Source organism: Tursiops truncatus, chromosome 15, assembly GCF_011762595.2.
Source record: "Tursiops truncatus isolate mTurTru1 chromosome 15, mTurTru1.mat.Y, whole genome shotgun sequence".
Lineage (NCBI taxonomy): Eukaryota > Metazoa > Chordata > Mammalia > Artiodactyla > Delphinidae > Tursiops > Tursiops truncatus.
Window position 1 is genome coordinate 23,581,608 of NC_047048.1, and position 20,106 is coordinate 23,601,713.

At 39.7% G+C, this 20,106-nt stretch overlaps 2 protein-coding genes across 6 annotated transcripts in view; both read left to right on the forward strand.

The window, feature by feature from the left end:
- The window catches only part of SMG1 (SMG1 nonsense mediated mRNA decay associated PI3K related kinase), a 97,666-nt gene extending 89,825 nt beyond the window's left edge, over window positions 1–7,841 (forward strand). For 3 of the 4 annotated variants that reach the window (XM_033839564.2, XM_033839561.2, XM_033839562.2), the window contains 3 exons: window positions 543–722; window positions 801–907; window positions 3,213–7,841. In XM_033839564.2, the coding sequence (XP_033695455.1) occupies window positions 543–722; window positions 801–907; window positions 3,213–3,290 (365 nt within the window). In that variant the 3' untranslated portion in view covers window positions 3,291–7,841. The remainder of the gene's footprint in view (window positions 1–542; window positions 723–800; window positions 908–3,212) is intronic. The other variant, XM_033839563.2, reaches the window with a different exon arrangement.
- A 2,403-nt stretch (window positions 7,842–10,244) lies between these two features.
- On the forward strand, window positions 10,245–18,419 carry ARL6IP1 (ARL6 interacting reticulophagy regulator 1). 2 transcript variants are annotated; one of them, XM_033839565.2, is made up of 6 exons: window positions 10,245–10,386; window positions 12,581–12,714; window positions 13,150–13,269; window positions 15,669–15,786; window positions 16,382–16,466; window positions 16,898–18,419. In XM_033839565.2, the coding sequence occupies exons 1-6, from the start codon at window positions 10,351–10,353 to the stop codon at window positions 17,014–17,016; spliced, it is 612 nt and encodes a 203-aa protein (XP_033695456.1). In that variant the 5' UTR covers window positions 10,245–10,350; the 3' UTR covers window positions 17,017–18,419. The 2 variants fall into 2 exon arrangements, with proteins under 2 accessions (XP_033695456.1, XP_033695457.1); XM_033839566.2 differs by lacking the exon at window positions 13,150–13,269.
- The last annotated feature ends 1,687 nt before the right edge of the window (window positions 18,420–20,106 follow it).

A 20,106-nucleotide genomic window follows, 5' to 3' on the forward strand; every position in this document is an offset into this window, starting at 1 on the left:
ATTTTATGATTATAAAACATATTCTGTTAGGAAAATACAGAAAAATAATTATAGGAAAATCTATAGTTCCATTCCAATTAGAGGTAAAACCACTATGTATTTGTTGAATTCCCTATATGCATGCACACACATATACAAGTTGGATCATTCTGTGAATGCAACTTTTGTTGCCTTTTCCCACTTACTATTAAATAGATAATTTCCCTATCATTAAGTAATCAAAAAAATGACTTAATGGCAAGATTTAATGTGCCATTCTATGACTTTACCGTATTAATTGTTGGACAGTTAAGATATTTGTAGTTTTTTAATGCCACAACAAACTCGTGAGCATCATTGTACAAATTTATATCTGAATATCTAGCTGTTTAGGCTATATTTTTAGGAGGAGAGTTTTTATTTTAAGGGATAAGGACTTTAAGGTTGTAAAATCATATCTAGTATCAGGGCTGTCCATTTGTAGTTGATGACTGAGAGAGCACTGCCCTGCTCCTTCATTTTCTGTGTACATGTAAATTGAGCTACCAACTCTTTCTCTATAGCAGTCCGGAGCAACACTGGCCAGAAGACTCAGCCTGATGTCATGTCACAGAATGCTAGAAAGCTGGTTCAGAAAAATCTAGCTACATCAGCAGATACTCCACCAAGCACTGTTCCAGGAACTGGCAAGAGTGTTGCCTGTAGTCCTAAAAAGGCTGTCAGAGACCCTAAAACTGGAAAAGGTAATTAGTCAGAATAAGGATACCTTAAATATTAATACTAAGTGGTGGTTTGACTTACACGTTTCCATTGCTTCACAGCTGTGCAGGAGAGAAACTCATATGCAGTGAGCGTGTGGAAGAGAGTGAAAGCCAAGTTAGAGGGCCGAGATGTTGATCCGAATAGGAGGATGTCAGTTGCTGAACAGGTGACCATTTTTTAAACTTGAGCTACACATTTTAATGCTGCTGAAACAGTATAGGTTTAAAGATCCCCTCACCCCTATCCTTTGGTGATATATCAAGAAATAAGGAACTTAAATTGATTTTATTGGCTTCAGAAGATTTTGAGTGACACAGTTCTAGGATTATCAAATATTCAGCATTTGACTCTGACTCTACCCTATTAGCACTTTCCTTTCTTCCCAGTTCTCTTTTAACAAAAATTTGGGGTGTGGCTTGACCCCCTGTCCTCCAACAGAAGACCGTGAATTTGCATTTTAGAGAGGGCTGTGTGAAGGTTTTGAATGAAATAAGGATGACATTTTGGGTGTCATAGTATGTATAAATAGTAGTATCTATAAAGTGTTCTTGGGTGTCAGTTTGTCTGAAGTTATTACTCTGAAATTTTATCATTAGTGTTTCTAAAATTGTATATATAAATTCAGGAATGAATTCTTTTCCCCATAGCTGTTTATTTTGAAAAGTTTCAAACCTATAGAAATATAGGAATGCTCATATACTCTTTACCTAGAATTGGTAGACCAATTGTTGATGCTTTCTTAACGTTCGCTTTACCTTTCTGTGTATGTGTGTTCATACACACAGTTTTTCAGAACCACATTTGAGAGTTAGTTGCAGACATTCTAACACTTCATGCCTAAATACTTTGTCTCCTAACCAAAACATTTTAATAATATATAGCTATGATATAATTATGTAATTATCAACTCAGGAAACTTAACATTGATGTTAACCATTGACTTCTATCCAACATTGAGTCCATATTCAGATTTCTCCAATTCTTCAAATGTCCTTTATTACTTAGCCTGCCTCTCCTTAACCACCAACCCAACCCCACCCCAACCCATACAAGATTTAGTCAAGGCTTATCTTGAATTTCATATACTTGTTCTACTTTTAATCTCCTTTAATGTCTAGAACAGTTCCTGAGCCTTTTCTTTCTTTTCTTTTATGACACTTATATTTTTGATGTGTCCAGACTACTTGGTTTGCAGAACGTGTCTCAGTTCGTATTTGTCTGACATTTTCTTCATAATTAGATTCAGAATCAACATTTTTCGCAAGAATACTTCGCCAATGATGTGTTCTTAGAATCTTACACCGGGGGCATGTGTGTGTTTGTGCTATCTTTGTTGTTAAGTTAGATCACTTGGTCAAGGGTAGTGTTCTCCTGAATTCTCCATTACACATATGCCTTTTCTTCTGTGGGGTAAAAATTTGAGACTTGTGAATGTCCTATTTTTTTAATGGTTTGGCATCCACAATTCAAATTTAACATCAACAAGGAAAGTTTTTTTTTTTTTTTTTTTTTTTAAAAACACTGTTACATCTCTGTATAGGATCTAAGCTTAAGCTCTTCTTGTTTAAGACTCATTCTTTAGAGAGAGTTCGTCAAGTTTGTCAAAAACCATGGACGGTGTTCTGGGTCCGGGGGTATCCTTACTTCAGAAAGTTTTTGGTAGGTTAATGGGCTGTGTGCTTTCATGACTGTGCATCTTAGGTCTCTGTCCATCTTTTTAAAGGTTGCTTGGCTATTGTGCTTTTTATTCTGATAGTTATTAAATTTTATATGAAAAAGTTAAGGGGCTCACAGGAGTGGGGTAAGTATAGAGTTCTTTGCATACAACTTTTGGTGTAGGTTACAATTGAGCAGCCTTATATTGAGCATTTACGATATAATTGGACCCTGATGGGTGCTCTGGGTAGAGATAACGATTATATCTCTTACTATAAAAGAAAATTTAGCTGAGTCAGAATCAACAGATATGGGGACTTCCCTGGCAGTCCAGTGGTTAAGGCTCTGTGCTTCCACTGCAGGGGGCATGGGTTGGATCCCTGGTTGGGGAACTAAGATCCCACATGCCGCACAGTGTGCCCCCCCCCCAAAAAAAAGAAGAATCAATAGATATTTGCTGAGTACCAATCTGTTTCAGAATCTATCTGCTGGGCACTTTTTAATGCACCTAAGCATTTGCCCAGTGAATTCATATGTTTAATCCCAAGGGCACCTGTGGGGTCAGTGGTGCTCTCTCTTCATCTAAGGATTCATAAGGCTTAAAGGGGATTGTGACTTTCCCAAGACACACATTTGTAAGTTATGGAATTATGAAGGAAGCTCAGATTACTTAACTTCTCTTCCCACCATGACAACTACACATCTTTGGGTAATTAATTTGGGAACTTACTCCTAAACAGTTCATATAACTCATATATGAGCCATGTTCTTTCAAGTTTTAAATGGCTTTAATTCTATCCTGCCTATTTTTACAGGTTGACTATGTCATTAAGGAAGCAACTAATCTAGATAACTTGGCTCAGCTGTATGAAGGTTGGACAGCCTGGGTATGAATGGCAAGACAGTAGATGAGTCTGGTTAAGCGAGGTCAGACATCCACCAGAATCAACTCAGCCTCAGGCATCCAAAGCCACACCACAGTCGGTGGTGATGCAACTGGGGGCTTATTCTGAGGAAACCTAGGAAATCTCGGTGCGCTAGGAAGTGAATCCTGCAGGACAGCTGCACTCAGGGATACGCCCAACACCATGGCCTGCAACCCCAGGGTCAAGGGTGAAAGAAAGAAAGCTCACCGCCTGAACACGGAGATTGTCTTTCTGCCACAGAACAGCTGCAAACGTGTCAGGAGGTTAGCTGCAGAAAGAAATCGGGATGCCGCGGAGCACAGAGTGATTTGGAACTCCATTCCACCTGACCCTGTGTGTACAATCCAGGAAAAATCAAACCCCGCTCAGAAACAGAGAAAACTGGGGCCGCGACACAGCCAAGGAAGATTTGATGCATTCAGATTCTTGCATAACACTTGTTGCTTGGCAACAGTACTGGTTGGGTTGACCAGTAAGTACAAAAAGGCTATGCGATATGAATTTCAGAAATGGACTGAAGAAGGAGAGTTATGTAACAGATAACACTACGTTGGAAGAACTTCTGAAATGAAGGGAAAAAACCCACCCCATCCTCCTCCTCCCCAGCCCCCACCATCTGCCCATCCCCCTTTACTTGATCTAGTAGATTAGCCATCTTTCACATTCACTTTTATTTCAGTCCTTATACTTCATATTCTTCCATCTCAATGCTGTTAACAACTTACATTTGGAGTGATAAACAGAAATTTTTCCAAAACCACCAGTAACGTGGAAAATGCAAGGATGGTTTAAAGGTCTGGTGATCACATACAAAATGTAATTCTGATTATTTAAGTCATTTCTGTGATTCTATCATGTACAGTTTCCAGAATTGTCACTGTGCATTCACAGGTAATGAATCTAACAGACATTTGATTTAATGTACACTCCCCTTCGCTTATAGTGTACATTTTTGGGAGGTCATTCAAATTTTCCCTCTTCTGTGATTGCTGTAGTTTCTTTCATAGAAAGTAGCTAATCCAATGTAATCTTTTACCTTTTTAAAAACCAGGATAGAGTACCTATTAGAGTTTTACATTGTTGATGACAGATTAACAATAAAGTGATGTTCTGGTGGAGGTAGAGTGAAATGTTTTTTTAATTCAGTTTTCTCATTTGGTACTTTTAATTTACAATTTACAAGGTGTAAATTAAAAGTGCTTTAGTTTACCTGGCATTTTAGGACATATACATGAAACATCAGCAAAAGTGCGAACCACCAACATCTTTTATTAAGTTCAGTTATTAGTGTGTGAAGTACTTTACTTTTTCCACAATTTTAAGTTTCCTGTTCAGTAGTGAATTCATGATCAAGGTTTCCTTAAATTTAGCATTGCATTTCAGTACTGACTGTGTAAGCTCAATTGTTGATCCAAAATAAAAATCCAGACTAGAATAGGATTCCTAAAGTCACGTATCAACACAAAGTAGAACATGATTAAAATCTGGATTGAGTACATTTTTCCTGCATTTTAGAGATTAGCACTGTGATCACTTTCTAGTTGCCAGTCTTCACAAACTTGAAAGGTATTAAGGAAAAATTCCACATAGCTCTGGCCTTTCCTGTATCCTCATTGCCACGTTAATATATAATCTTTAAATACTCATGGGAGAATGCATTTCAGTATCAGTGCTCTTCGAATACTTTGACAGGTATTACAAGAAAGGTGGTATCTTTGAATACCCCCATGTGTCTAATAGCAAGTTAAGGAACCTAGTGCATCAAATTTTATTTTCTTCATTCATCTTGAACCTTATTTTCACAATCAAAACAACCTATCTGGAATAATAATGCCATATTGTGTTTTGCACACTGCTTTATTTCCTAGAGGCTATTGCACTCATCACTTGATTACCTCTACTCTCTCTCAAGATTAAACAGTCTTTCAACAACATTCTTTGTCACAGGAAAAACTTTTATCACAGTGATAAAACAAGTTCACACTAGTTTGTCCCTATAGGTAGTATTCAGAAATTGCTTCTTCTTTGGTAAAGAAGATAAATGAAATAGGTTAATTTTATTGCCTGTGAATTTCAGGCTTCAGAGGTACCTGGCACCTTATCCTAGCGAAAACAAAACAGCTTTACATAAAAAACATGCGTCTCTGCTAAATTGTCCATCACTTTTACTTTAAAATGGTCCCTCAGAGAATAGTGTGGCATATACATGTTTGGTTGTAGGGCAGATAGGAATAACTGGGGACTTCAAAGCTTGCTCTTCACTGCACTCTGGACAACAAGACTCCCAGTCTGTACAGTTTGGCTTCTTCTGGGAAGTCATTTGGCGAGTAGCCTTATTTTGACCTGTTGTAAGAGAACTCAACAGTCAGATTTAATCAGAGGTACAAAGGCCTTGGTGATACAGCAGTTTGAGAAGACAGGGATATATTTTGGTGATTATCTTGTAAAATAATGTAAAGTTCAGAGTGCTGTGGTTATGAAGTCATGCATTTTTGACGATACAGAAATACCTGTGGAAAACCAGGGGTCTGCCTCTCTCTTTCTCTCCCTCCTTCTCTCTCACCCTCTCCCTCCCCTTCCCCTTCCTCTTGCTCTCTCTCCCTCCCGCCCCACCCCCTTCCCCTGTCTCTCTTATGCTCTCTCTCTCTCTTTTTCCCTCTCTAAGATTCAGGGGGTACAGAATAACTTACGACCCTTGGAAATTGAAGTTTATCCTAAGTGTTTTGCTGTCTTTAATTTTCTAGAATTGCCTGAGTTTTAGTTGATTTATCTGTAAAGCTGTGGAGGCTTAGTAGTTTATGGTGCTGTGTTTCTCTTTTACTGTTTCTTTGGTGTGTCTTGCAGTATTTCATTATTTCTGGTCATGAATTCTTCACATAGTTTGCTAGATGGTTATTAAGATTCTTTTGTGTCTGACACTTGTGAGTTTTTTGAGATGTGTGAGGTTTCTGTGTGAGAACTGAGAATCAAGCTCTTGATCTGCTTCCCTAAATTGCTTTCTTAGAGCCCAAACCCCAGGTTCAGGGTGAGGGTTTATAATACAAAGAAGAACTTCCATCACTTCTGCCCTTAACACTTGCCTCTATTACCTGAACTTAGTATGTAGTGTTCTTTATATTGTCCAGCGTTTGATGTTATCTGCATTGTTTTTGTTTTTAACTGTGGTTGTTCTGATGTGTGAAATTTAAGGAAAGAGCCATTAAAAAATTCCAAGCAGGGCAATGCAAGTGCAGCCAAATATTAGAGTTGATGTGCAATCTTAGGTCCTTTTAAATTTGGGGTGATATAGGCAGTACTTTGAATTGAAAAGTCTTCCTGGCCTATTTTCCTCCACATATTTGTGATTACTCTGGGGGCTTACTTGTTTTGGCAGTACTAAAATCAAAGAAGCTGGTTCTTCTTTTCTCCCAATTCTTTTCCTATTAAAGAAAGCATCTACAATTAGCCTTGTTAGCTTCTGTTCGTATGCATCAAAAATCAGTGAACGCTTTTCTGTTAGCACATTTAAGTACCTTTGTTTTACATAAAACCAGATAAATATGAAAACCAATGACCTTCCATTCTGTATCTTGAGATTGTAAAATGCCAGTAATTTAGAGCTAGGACTTTCCCCCTCCCCTTAAATCTAGGAGGTAGACTATGTTAATGGTAAGGGTCACTTAAAGAAGTGACAGATTTTTTCATTATTTGGGTTGTATTAGAAATACTCCTTCTATGGGGAAGAACTAGCATTATAAATTTTCCAAACACTGGGGAAGGAAATTCACTGTATTAGGAACCCGGAAGGGTTTATTGCACTTTTCCTGCTTCTTTTTATGCCTGGGTAAGAGTATCACCATCTCTTATTTACAAAAGGGCAAATGGACTCCAATTGAGAGAAGCTTTATAGGTTCAAGAGTTAGTTGTACAACATGAACCATTCAGTCTCTTGCTTTCCATGGGAATTTGGGCTTACTAGGGAAGCTGTTGTGCTAATGCAAAAGTGTCATACAATTAGCTCGGCTTTTGAAGATGATAAACTTAATGAATTGAATGTTGTTCTGAAATGCAGACTTGCAGAATGTTTTTATGTCTTTCGAAGCAGCTTTTTTTTGGTTGTTTTTTTTGACCCAAGTTTCAGCTCCTGTTTGAAGTTCCTGTGTCAATTATTTTTTGGTTTAAATTTTCCTTATATTTCCACCTGTGATGTCAATGGCAACATCACACTTCACTTGTTAATTTACTTTACCCTTATTATGTAGAGCAAATTGAGTTGAAATGAATCTTCCTTGTTCTAGTAACATTGTATAAATAGAGTGGATTCTCTGTACAAAAGGTTGTAATGCCTCCTGATGGTTATAATTTTGTGATTGTATTTAAGGTTAAAAGTTGAATAAATCACACCAGCTTCCTGAAAGTGTTCATAATGCAACTTTTGGAAAACAAAAATACATGGCCTACTTTGTGCATATTTGCATTAACGTGGCAAAGATTGTATGAAATACCTGTTTTTCAAAAAATAAAGTGTTAAAAGACGTAGGATTTAAGCTCTGAATTTGTTGAAGTAGTTTCCAGAAAACTTAATTTTGGAATATGGGGAGATTTTTTTTTTTTAAAGCTAATTATTAATACCTACAAAAGTTTAAAAACTTGATTCTAAAAAATGTATTTTACACTCAGTGTTCTAATAGTATTTTTGAATAGCAGTAGAAATTTTACTTCAGTGAGAAAGTTCTTAGTATTAAGGCACAATTTATTAAGCTTAATTTTGTATTTCTTTAAAAACTCCTGTAGAATACTATTGACATGTATATCCCTGGTGTATGAAAGCTCTGAAGGAAAACAATGTCCAGCTTGTTTTAATATCTAGAAATCAGATTGCATTTGTTGCTGCTAGATTATGTTAGGATTTATGTTAACTGTTTAGCCACCTGATATATTTCAAAAGTTCACATCCTGCCTTTGTAATACCAAAGAAAAAAAAAAAAAAGAAAGCTCCAAAGGAAGCTACACTAAGCGTGGGTGTTTTTGTTTTTTTTAAATAGGGCAACTGGAAGGTTAGTTAAGGAACTTATAGAAGTGATCCTAGGCTGTTAAATTGCAAATCATTCTGGGCAAATGTTCCTTGAGTAACAAATACTCTATGGAGAACCCATGCTATTTGAAAGCCATTTCTTCAGGTTTTTTTCACCTATCTCAATTTCACAAGCTGGTGTTGAAAAGTCTTTCTTCTGAAGTTGTACATAGGGAACTTGGGTGAAAACCAGACACATTCTGTAGCAAAAACTGATTTCCCAAAATACACGGGGCAGTTTTTAAAGTCTAATAACCCCACACCCTGTCCTTTGGAAGAGGGCGTTGCTGTGCCTGTGGCGAGATCTCGCGCTCAGCACTCCGTATATGCACTCACTGTGTGGCTGCCGACTGACTGGGACCTTTTGATTTCCTTTGGAATAGGTAGCGGAGGGCCTGCTCCTCAGAGGTCACAACTTTAAAATCTCCCAAAACGGGCTGTCCAACTGGCTGCATTTTACCTACATAACCTGTTTTACCCCAACATTCCCTTAATTGGCAGTTTATTGAAGAGTCCCCTTTCCTTGCAAAGGCTTCTTTTTTACCCCCGTGAACTGTTTATACCTGAACAGATGCTTTATTTCTTTTCAAAGTTCCATGGCAAATTTCACACCTTTTTTGAAATTCACAGTGCTCCGGTCCCCCTGGTTTTCTTAGGAGCAGCATGTGTTGGCTCACATTTCTTTATGTCTTCCCTGAAATCTTATGAACCCGGTAGTAATTTAAGGGATGCTTTTAAAATAAACTCGATGGCATAATATAGATGACTATAAAAGGGTAAAAGGCTAGAAGTTGAAAGCTACGGTAAGTTTTCCTGAAAGAGACATCTAACCAGGTTAACATTGGCATTATTTTGTTTGTATTGAGTAATGAAAAGTGTTAATGCATTTTGAAATCCTGGAGAGAAATATGTAGAATTCTCTCACATAGTTCATCTAATTCTTAGATTGCAATAAATTCCACTCTTATGAGAGGGTTTACATCTTTCCTTAGCATGACCTTAGTAAGAAAGGATCTGTCAAAACCAGTCCCTTTTTGGAGGGGGAGCTCGTAGTTTAAGTGAAGTGCCCCACAAAGAATTTCCCCAAAGAACCCATGAAAATAAGCCAATTTTATAAGTCGGTGCATTTTTCACAAGTTCTGAAACTATGCCCAGATTTCCACACCGTCTCCGCCGCCCCCGCCCCTCTGTCAAACTAAGGCTTTATTCCTAATGGGTAGGGAAGGAAAAATTGCAGAAAATCTACATAAATGGCCCCTTTCACCAGTACTCAAAACCTCCTGAGATGGGCACGAGTCCGCGAGTCATATATCTGGGTCTAAGCTGCTTAGCGGCCTGGCTAGGGCTGCCAGAGCAGGTATTAGAAGAAAGGCGGGCTGGCTAGGGGCACAGCCAGGGTCAGGGCCACCGTCTGGGTCGGGAAGAAGATCCCAGCCAGCCAGCCTCCTTAATCACAATGCGGTTAGCGTCACATGCCCATCTCTGCCCTCCGCCTGATATTGGGTGGCATATTTCCTTGAGGACTAAATTCCAGAGAGGTACCTTAGCTGCTTTGAGGTCCCCCGGAAGAGTCCGAGAGCCACCATGGCGGCCCTCCCTGGGGATACTAAGGCCGTACCAGGCCCCGTCCAGGGGCAGTTGAACCGATTCCGAAAGGCCTGGGCGGGGTGTAGCACATCTCCTGGGTGCTGATTGGTTATTCCGTGTCCCCGCCCCCTCGGCCCCGCGTGGTCTCCTTCTCCTTTGATCTGGGTTTCAAGACAAGCGCTGAGCAGCGGTTGGTCCGGCCCGCTTAAGCGTGATCTCGATTTGCCCAATGAGGAGCGAGCTTCGCGGGTTCTGTCGGGAAAGGCAGCTGGCCTATATAAACGGCCTGCTGGGCGTGCCCTTTCGCTAGGGTTGTCGTGAGTGCCTCTGAGGAAGGCTGGCTTTTTGGGGGCGTTTTGCGCTCGCTGAGGGGGCACCTCGGGAACAATGGCGGAAGGAGATAATCGCAGCACCAACCTGCTGGTGAGTACCAGCTCCTCGTCGCGAGGGAACCGAGCGGGGCCTCCGGACTTCGGTGCGCTGCGGCCTCGTTCCTATCACCCGCCGCGGGCCCGGCCCTCCTCTCCGTTCCCAGGTGCAGGCGACGACGCCTGCCCTTTGGGCTTCTTGGGTAACCTTTGCTTGGCGGTCACTAGTGTCGACTCCTAACATCCCCTGGGGAAGGTGCACGACGGGGCGAGGAGGGCGCGTGATCATTCAACGCGACTAGGGGTTGAGGAGGAAGCGGGAGAAGGGGGGCTGTGACCAGCCTGGGGTGCAGTCCTTGGCAAAGGGCCGCGAGGGGCTCATCGAGCGCTTTTGCGGCCCAGACCCCAGCTGTATCTGGGTTTCCCCGTCTTTGATTTTAACCAGGATGTCCGTTCGCCCTTTTCCCCTAATACTTGGGCAGGGGTGGAGGGTCAAAGGGCTGCTGCCGAGAATTTCTTTTAGAGCTGGCACAGCTTTAAAACGGCAGGGAGGCTGCGAGCTCGCCGCTGGGAACTGGAGGTAGGATCCAGCTGGAGGGACAGTGGCAGGTTCTGGCGTTTGTCTGGAACGTGTAAGTCTGGGCGAGGGTGGGGGGTGTCCCAGGACGATTTTAGAGTAAGCCGGGGTCGGAGGGAACTACAGTAAGGTTGTATCACAATCAGACAGTTTTAACCTCAGCACGAATCCCCCCTCAGGATCTAGGTAAAAACGAGAGAAATCCGTCCATCTTCTCAGTTGCCTATCCCCAGGAAAAGGCATGCTACTCACCACCAGAACAACAGTGAATAGAGAAACCAAATTATTTAATTTTGACTTTTGATTTTCCAAGAGCTCAGGTGCTAACGAATTAAGTGACTTTGCAGGGCAGTTTTGATTGTGCGTGATTTTCATTTTGCATTGGTTTTTAGATATGCATGACCTCTGCCCCCTTACATGCACACACACCACCACCCCCTTTTCTATGGTTAGCCTAGTGAGCCCCAGCCAGGTTTCTTTTAAGAGTTGATCGTTGCCCAAGTTCACACAGCTATTGAAACAACAGATCCTGGCCTGGAGCTCGGCTGCTCTTTCCACAGAGCAGTGTGACTTAATTTAAGGAGAACAAGGCCTTTGGCCTTGGATTTGCTGGATTCAGATATGTAAACCTCTGTGTATCTCAGTTTCCACATTTGTAAAATGTGGAAACTGAGCTTGTTGGGAGGAGTAATTAAAGTATAAGCACATAATATATTCAGCAGAGTTTCTGCCACATGGTAATCTCTTATTTAACTGTATTAAGCATGGTATATAAAGTCAGAAACATTGAGGTCACCTAAGTGTCAGTGTGGCACAGATAACATCTTTATCAAGATTAAGCTGCCCTGTCTCCTGTCATTTGCATATTTCCCTGTGGTAACAGTTATAAGAACACATGGGTTTCCTGTTCCAAGTTTTTTTTCTCTACCAAAATCAGCTTAAGGGCTTTTTGCCCCATTAGCTCATCTGAGAAGTCTACTTGCAGCTGATGGTCAAATTTGCAGAGAAATTTGAAGTCTAACCAAAATGTCCTGATAAGTGTAAGAAGCATTTTATTGAGATATATTGGGCTTAATATGCCTTTTATAATTTTGTAAAAGCACAGTAGTTTTCCTTAATTGTGCAGATGATGCCAACATCTAAATGATTTCATTGCACAAAGAGCTATTTTGGAAATTGAATGCTGTTCGGGAAGAGGCTTTCCTAATGGATTCAGAAGTAGGGGGCTAAATCAATGAAATGACAAAACACCAGACCAGTTGTAACTACCTGAAATGAGAAACTTTAAGTGATCCAATTTTATACTCAGGGTGCTGCCACTTAGTAGTGCATGGCTTTGGGAAAGTGCATTCTGAGCTCGCTTTCTTTAATTGTAAAATGGCTCTGATTATCCCTATCTTAAGGGGTCTATAAGGATTATGTTACATAATGCATGTAAAAGAGTAGCCCAGTGCTTGGACTTGGAAAGTGACCATTAAATGATAATTTTTTTCCCCATTCATTTCTGTCTTTGGTTTAAAAATTGCGTTTTTCTGAGAAACTAATTTGTTTAAGATAGTGATTTGTAGGAGCTGTTTTACATACCTGGTGCCTTAGAAGAATTTAACTCCCTAGGAGCCACAGAAATGTTGAGATTAGTAGAATGATCGCTTTAAATGTTACTCATATGTAGGCTGCAGAGACTGCAAATCTGGAAGAGCAGCTGCAAGGATGGGGAGAAGTGATGCTGATGGCAGATAAAGTCCTCCGATGGGAAAGAGCCTGGTTTCCACCTGCCATCATGGGTGTGGTTTCTTTGGTGTTTCTGTAAGTGAGCTATTAAATTTCTGTAGATTGTGCTTGTTACTCATAAGGGCTCAGGTTCCATTTATGGAAGTGCCTGAATCTGTAAAGAATGCCTTTGCGTAGAGCCGTTTGCCTAGTTTTCAGAATTTGTAGTACTTTGTAAACTCAGTTATCAAGGCAGTTGAATAAATCTGTGGCTCACACTTTTTGGTCTTAGGACCCTTTACACTGCTAAAAAATGTTGAGGACGCCAAAGAGCCTTTGCTTCTTCATGTTTACATTAACCGTTACAGCTGTGATGTCATGAAGCTTCCGGAAAACTACTTGTGAGAAAATTAGAATAAAAAAGGTGAATAACATCTTTGAGAACCAGAGGACTAGGAGGATAAACATCTTCAGCTAGGATTAATGAGGTCTATGTTTTTCTAACCTTTATTAATTTTTTTTTTTAAACAGGACTATCTACTATCTAGATCCATCCGTTCTGTCGGGTGTTTCCTGTTTTGTTATGTTTTTGTGCTTGGCAGACTACCTTGTTCCCATTCTAGCGCCTAGAATTTTTGGCTCCAATAAATGGTAGGTGGCATAATGATGTGGCAGTCTAATTTCTGAGAAGTTACTGCACCAGGTAGCTATGACTAGTGTGTTGTAATTAAGCACAGAGAATTGTCTTAACCATCAGGTGACTAGGGGTTAGATTTATCGTTTGATGTAAAGAATTTCTTAGCTGATTCAGATATAAATCACAAACTTCCGGTACTTATATCTCCATAGTTCTTTTATACTCTAGCATTTATTTTGACTTTTTTTTCTTCCTAGACCTTTTTATTGAAGTGAGGCTTTTTTAGGTAATGTTTTATCAAGGATTGCAGACCTCATAATGGGCTTTCCATAAAAGTAGTATGTCTACTTCTACATTTTTTCCATTGATATTTAAGATATTATAATATTAATTTCACCAATTACTTTTGAATGAATATGAAAACAGTAACGTAGATTTTTTTTGCCTGTTCATTTAGCAACTATTTATTGAATGTCTACTTTTCTATTAGGCAGACTCTTCTGGGTGCTGTGAAATATTTTGACTTTTAAGATTCATCTTGGGACTTCCCTGGTGGTCCAGTGGTTAAGACTTCACCTTCCAATGCAGGGGGTGCGTGATCGATCCCTGGTCGGGAGCTAATGCCTCCCGGCCAAAACATAAAACAGAAGCAATATTGTGACAAATTCAATAAAGACTTCAAAAAAAAAAAAGAAAAAGATTGATCTTGTGTTTCACGTTGAGACCTTGAGGTAGTGCAGTGGAGGTTAGCAAAAGTGCTTTAGAATACGTTCAAGCTGTATGTATATAAGTGGGTTGTTGATTGCATTTATACCACTCTTTGAACGGGTTACTTATGAGTTCCCAAGATAAGTGGCTGTGGATCCTGTTAAAGTATTTTTTAACTTCCTTCTGGAATGTTGCATTTCTCTTTTGATCCAAATAGTGAGCAAAACTAGATATAGGAATGGATTTTTTTCTCCTAGCTGCTATACTCCCTTGGTTGTTTATTTTAATTTAATTGGTAGTCTACTTGTGCCTGTCGTTTTTCGTTCTCCTGATAATAGCAAATTATAAAATAATTCTATAAAAATAAGAATTTTAAATGTAGGGTTTGCTTAAGTTATGGGATAATTAAGCATTTTTGTATTGAAATAAAGATGTTTCTGCCATAGCACAATGGTTAGTGTTAGCAAATGTGCTTTGAATTGTTTTTCATTGTGCTGCTGTTTGGGGGGCAAGTTTGTAACTATGCAATGTAGCAATTTAACAGAATCAACCTCGGACCCTGACTTTATTAGCCAGATAACATTCTAATCTGCTAATTCATAACTCCTGGAGAAGAATTTTCAGAAGTAAGCTCTTGAAGTTTCGTGGTAATCAGTATGTGGCTCAGTCTTATCTACAGAGTGATTTTGTTTTTTGACCTTTATGAAGAAGGAAGGACACTGTTGCCTAGCCACAGTCCAGCCTTGACTATGGGCAGCATACAAGGTCTGATTATTTATAAGAAGTTCCAGGGCTCAGTAGAAGCCCTGCTACTGTATCTGTCACTGCAGATTTATAGGGACAAGGACTAGAGGAGAGAAAGCAACACATCTCCAGCATAGTGCTTGCTTTTTATAGCAGCCATTATGTCTGTATAGCAAAGACAGTACGAAGGCAAAAATCAGAACCCAAAATACATTATAAACTACAAAGGGCTTTTTGGAGGATCTTTTTGTATTCTTACTGCTGTTTTGTTTGTGATTATATTTTCCCTCAATGGGACTAAATTTATAAGGAATTTGGATTTGAGCTCTTTGTGGCTGCCTAGGCCTCAAATGTATGAAGCCCAGTGGAGGGTGTTGTGCTTTGAATGCTAGTAGTTATTATCTTACTGACGAGTGCTTAAATATAACTGTTTGGTTGAAACTTCACATCTTCCTCAAGGACTCTGATGGGTCACCACCCAGGATTCATTGGGATCTGCAAAATAATATAGGAATAGAGAAATTAATTCATACTGATTTCTGCATGACTCATAGTAGTCATGAGGTTTTTGTTACTATCATTGACCAAATTTGGCTTTAGAACCATAGATGGCCATTACTTTGTACACACACGTACGTGTGTCTTTATGTTAAAACTTATTCCTGTGCTATGAAAGGAGTCTTTTTTGCTATGCTGAGCAGCTTGTGGGATATAGTTCTCTGACCAGGTTTTGAACCCAGGCCCTCTGCAGTGAGAGCACAGAGTCCTAACCACTGGACCACCAGGGAATTCCCAAAAGGAGTCTTAATGGTTTAAGAACTTTTTCTATAACATAATGGTGAATCATTGTTGTTTTTATTTAGATTTTCTTTAGAAGATAGTTTCTGAAATTTGAGAGGACGGTGTATTTCTGTTTACTGTTAAGATTTGCCTATAGTAAAAGGGAAGATTCTTTTCCTAGGACCACTGAGCAACAGCAGAGATTCCATGAAATTTGCAGCAATCTCGTAAAAACTCGACGCAGAGCTGTGGGCTGGTGGAAACGCCTCTTTACGCTAAAGGAAGAAAAGCCTAAAATGGTACTTTTTTAGTTTTGACTTATTTAAGTAAAGCAACATTTTAAGATTGAGTCAATTTTTGCTTCATTATAGTGTAAAGCCTTTTTGCTTTACTCTAGTTGTAGTTTGATGTTTATCATTATCTGTTGGTTTAACTCCTCTGAGTACATTCATAAATATTTATCTGTATTAAACTAAAAGTTAAAATTACATTTTGCATTCAATTTTTTATTCTTGTAGAGGTGAATTTTTTGTTTCTCTTTTATTTACTGAAATAAATGTAAAAGACATATATTTAGGAAGCATTTGTTCTCTTTTCTCTTAGCTTCACTTGAGGTTACTATGTGAAGTTATTAATTGCAAAAGTAGTTAACTTACAAACTACTTAATTTACATACAGAATTATAGTTATTCTAGGAGAGAATGTATGTAAATTCTATAAAGGAGACCTAGGGAGTTTTCTATGGCTTTTATATAATATATAGATACTAAATATTTTTAAAGAAAAGTGGGAATAAAAACGGAGTTATTTTCCAATCTTGGAAACAACCTCCTAAAGTTTCGCTTCTTAGTCTGTTGCTAGAAGTTGATAAATTCTTGTTATTTTCATTATTAGTACTTCATGACGATGATCATTTCTCTTGCTGCGGTTGCTTGGGTGGGACAGCAAGTCCACAACCTCCTTCTTACCTACCTGATAGGTAAGTCTTTGAGGACAAACTGCAGGCACATCCTGGCCAGTAAAGTCTAACTGGAATTTAGTAAGCAATATGTTCCTGCTCCCTGAGTTCCAGGCAGTGATTAAGGAACTGTGTGAGTATGGAAAGATGACTAAATCCCAGGTCCTTGTTTTCAGTGAGTTTGTGGTCTTACTGGAAGTTAAGACAAAGAACTAATAACCAAGGTAGAAAGTAATGTGCAAGAGGTAAAAATAAGCAGTGTGTCTTATCTGAGGTTGGGAGGTATGAAGCAGAAGCTTCTGGGGATAAATACCAATGGAAATAATGGGTTTCATGTTACTTCCTCCCATTAGAGTGTGTAATAGTTTGAAGAACTACCTTCTATAAAATGTTAGAATCTTTGGGAAGTTAATTGCTGCCTTTGTAATTTTGTTTTTGTTTTTAATTTTAAGTGACTTTCTTACTCTTGCTTCCTGGACTAAACCAACATGGAATCATTTCGAAGTACATTGGAATGGCCAAAAGAGAGATAAACAAGCTTCTCAAACAAAAAGAAAAGAAAAATGAATAATACATCTGCTTTATGCAGTGTGATTAATGGTGTATACATTGTCCTTGGGGACAGTGTCTTTTATGCTGTCTGGATACTAAAATGTTACAGATGTAGCTCTTTGCTGTCCCTCATTCTGCCCTTAGTTAGTAGAAATTCTGACTTGCCAAGTAAGGCTTTATGCCCAGTGTCTTCATGGGTGTGTTGTCATCCGCTGGCCTTATATGGACAACTCATTCATCATTACCACTCGTCTTGGTTTTTCTCACCCAGGGTTAATTGAACTCTTACTTTTAAAATAATATAGTGGTGAACTTCATCCTTTAGTACAGTTAACAGTGGCCTGGGATAACTGTTCAAGTTGATCTTTGCTGTAGCTGGATACAAGATAGTGGTCTGTGACTACAGGAAGCTGGTTCTACTGTCTACTTCCACAGTCTGCTTAAACAACTGTCTGGCTTCGTGAATATAGAAACCAAGTTTACCACTTCTGATGAAGAGACCAGTTAAGATTCATTCCTCATTCTGTTTCGACACTGTGGGAGAAGAATCCTCATGGAATAAAATGAAAGTAATTCCATGGCCTAGTATGTGTTGGCTTCTCCCTTGTGCAGAATTCAGCAATTTGTTGGAAGCATTGATCCTCCCTCCCAAATGGGTAATCTGACAGGCTTAGAACTCTTGTTCCCGTGCACTTAAACTTGAAGTTAGTACATCCTTAAGTGCTTTTTAGTAGCAGGCTTACGCAAGATGGTATTTAGGATTTTTAGCATACTTTTGATTTCAGATTTTCGCTAATGAAACTAAAGTACATAATAGGTTAAGAGTCATGTCTATGACCTTCACTCCAAGACCAGCCGATAAAGAACAAAACTCATCCTGTGTTTAGTCAAGATTCATTTCAGTAGAAAATCCTACTAGTTTTTCAAGACCAGAATAAGCCTTTAAAGGTAAGCCTCAAGATTCTCATTTTATGGTATCACTGGCTGCTTTTGGTCCCCATAGATGGAGTAGTTGAAATCTGTAGGAATGAACCTCTGAGGGCTGGAAATGTGACATATTTGGGAACAATTCTTAAACTGATTAACTAGCTGTAATATAGTTTTGTGAATTTATTGCACTGATGCTGTAAAACCTGGACCTTGTGGTGTATCTGTTCCTAAGTAAGTGTTGTTTTCTCTCCTTCAATATTGCTGTAAACAGTGGCACCCATGTAGCATATGTTTGACTTCTCTTTTTTTAATGTTTCGTATACAAACTACCGTAATTTACATGTGTTTCCTCACTGTAAATAAGCTTGTCTTCCTAGATTTTTGTGTGTATGTGTGTTCTACCAATTAACTACTTTTGCAGTTTTAATCCTGTATTATTTCTTCTACTTTGTTTTGTGTAAAAGGGGAAAAATAAAAAAGCTGGAATCCCTCCTTGTGTCCTTTCTTTATAGCTTAGCCAGTACAACGTTTACATGATCGGATTTATGTACCCAATTAATGAACTACCCTGTGTGATCATTACATGGCTATAAGGTGCTCTTTAAGAATAAAATGAAATAAAAGGTTTAAATTTATTCATTCAGTAAACATCCAGGCACCACCCTAGATGGAAAAGGAGATACAATGAATAACTGATGGCCAAAGGTGATGTGTGAGAGGGCCTGGTTGGAAGAATAGGCAGGGAGCCATGCAGGAGAGAGTGCCTGCCCAGGCACCTCTGTACCCTAGGGCCTAGCTCAGAATTCGGTACCTGAGCTGCTCAGTAAATAATTGGTGGGTGACTTTTGTCTGCACTTAGAATTTTTTAAAAAATAGAGCCCCAGGCTTCCCTGGTGGCGCAGTGGTTGGGAGTCCGCCTGCCGATGCAGGGGACGCGGGTTCGTGCCCCGGTCCGGGAAGATCCCACATGCCGCGGAGCAGCTGGGCCCGTGAGCCATGGCCACTGGGCCTGTGCGTCCGGAGCCTGTGCTCTGCAACGGGAGAGGCCACAACAGTGAGAGGCCCGCATACCACAAAAAAAAAAAAAAAAAAAAAAGAGCCCCAGTTGGATATTTTATCATTAGGCCTTACTATCTATACGTAGTGGATCCTGGGAACAGATTCAATGTCAAATTAAATCTCTTTGCTCCCCCTCTCCCCAAAACGTATGGATCCTTCCTTGGAGCCTCCTGGGGGCTTGATGATGTCCAGAACAGGGAAGTCTCAACCCAGTCACCATAGGTCTCCTCCTGGTCACTGGATGCTCTGAAATGCTGGTCTTCCACATGCAGCTATGATTACTCCCCAGGCCAACTTGGCTACTCCTGTGCTAGCTCTGGCCACAGCACAGGTCCCCTTTCAACTCTTGCCTTTGCACCACCTCTGGCAGAGGTCCTATCATTCCAGAATTCACAGGATGACAAGAGGCAGTTTATACATGGCCCTCCCGCTCCATTTCCACCCTTCTACCCTTTTTCCAGTTCCAATCCAACCATTCTGAGATTTCTGTCCATCTTTATATGCCCTCCTAGCTCTTAATATCTATAGGCCACACACCCTTCCTAACGTTTCAGGATCCCCAAACCCCACAAGTAATTTAGTAGCTTAGACAAGTTATAAGTGACCACTTTTTTGTTTTGATTTTTTAACCTACAGCAAAATTTGGAGACTAAGTTAAGATTGAATTTAGTTTGCTCCCTCATTTGTGAAGTGGAGATAATAGTACAGATCTCACAGGGACATTATGTAATTGCATGTGTTGTTCTGAGGATTCAGTTAATCTACAGGAAGCACTTAGTGGCAGTTAGGAATTAGTAGTTGTTAGCGCCCTTCACGACACAGATCAAATGGCGCTTCCTCTGTGAGAGCTTCAGCAACTTTCCAGGCCACTTCTCTGTTCTCACAGCACTTCATATTGGCGTCCTATGTGGCACACTGCCCAGTATTGTGCTGTTATTTAGAGATCTGTGTCTGCTAGGATCTGTACCTCTTAAGGGCAAGAACTGACATTTTTGTCCTCTCACCTGGTACAACACCTGGCAGGCACACGGTAGGCACTCATTAGATATTTCCTGAATGAAGGGATGAATGAATGAATGAAGTGTATAAAGAGATGGTGGTACTAATTTTCTATTTATGG

What these genes read in the sequence shown, in the direction of transcription:
- ARL6IP1 (XM_033839565.2), top strand. Translation starts at nt 10,351, where the DNA reads ATGGCGGAAGGAGATAATCGCAGCACCAACCTGCTG. An exon ending in GTGGTTTCTTTGGTGTTTCT is followed by an intron (nt 12,715 to 13,149) that starts GTAAGTGAGCTA and finishes TTTTTTAAACAG; the next exon opens with GACTATCTACTATCTAGATC. An exon ending in CCTTCTTACCTACCTGATAG is followed by an intron (nt 16,467 to 16,897) that starts GTAAGTCTTTGA and finishes TTTAATTTTAAG; the next exon opens with TGACTTTCTTACTCTTGCTT.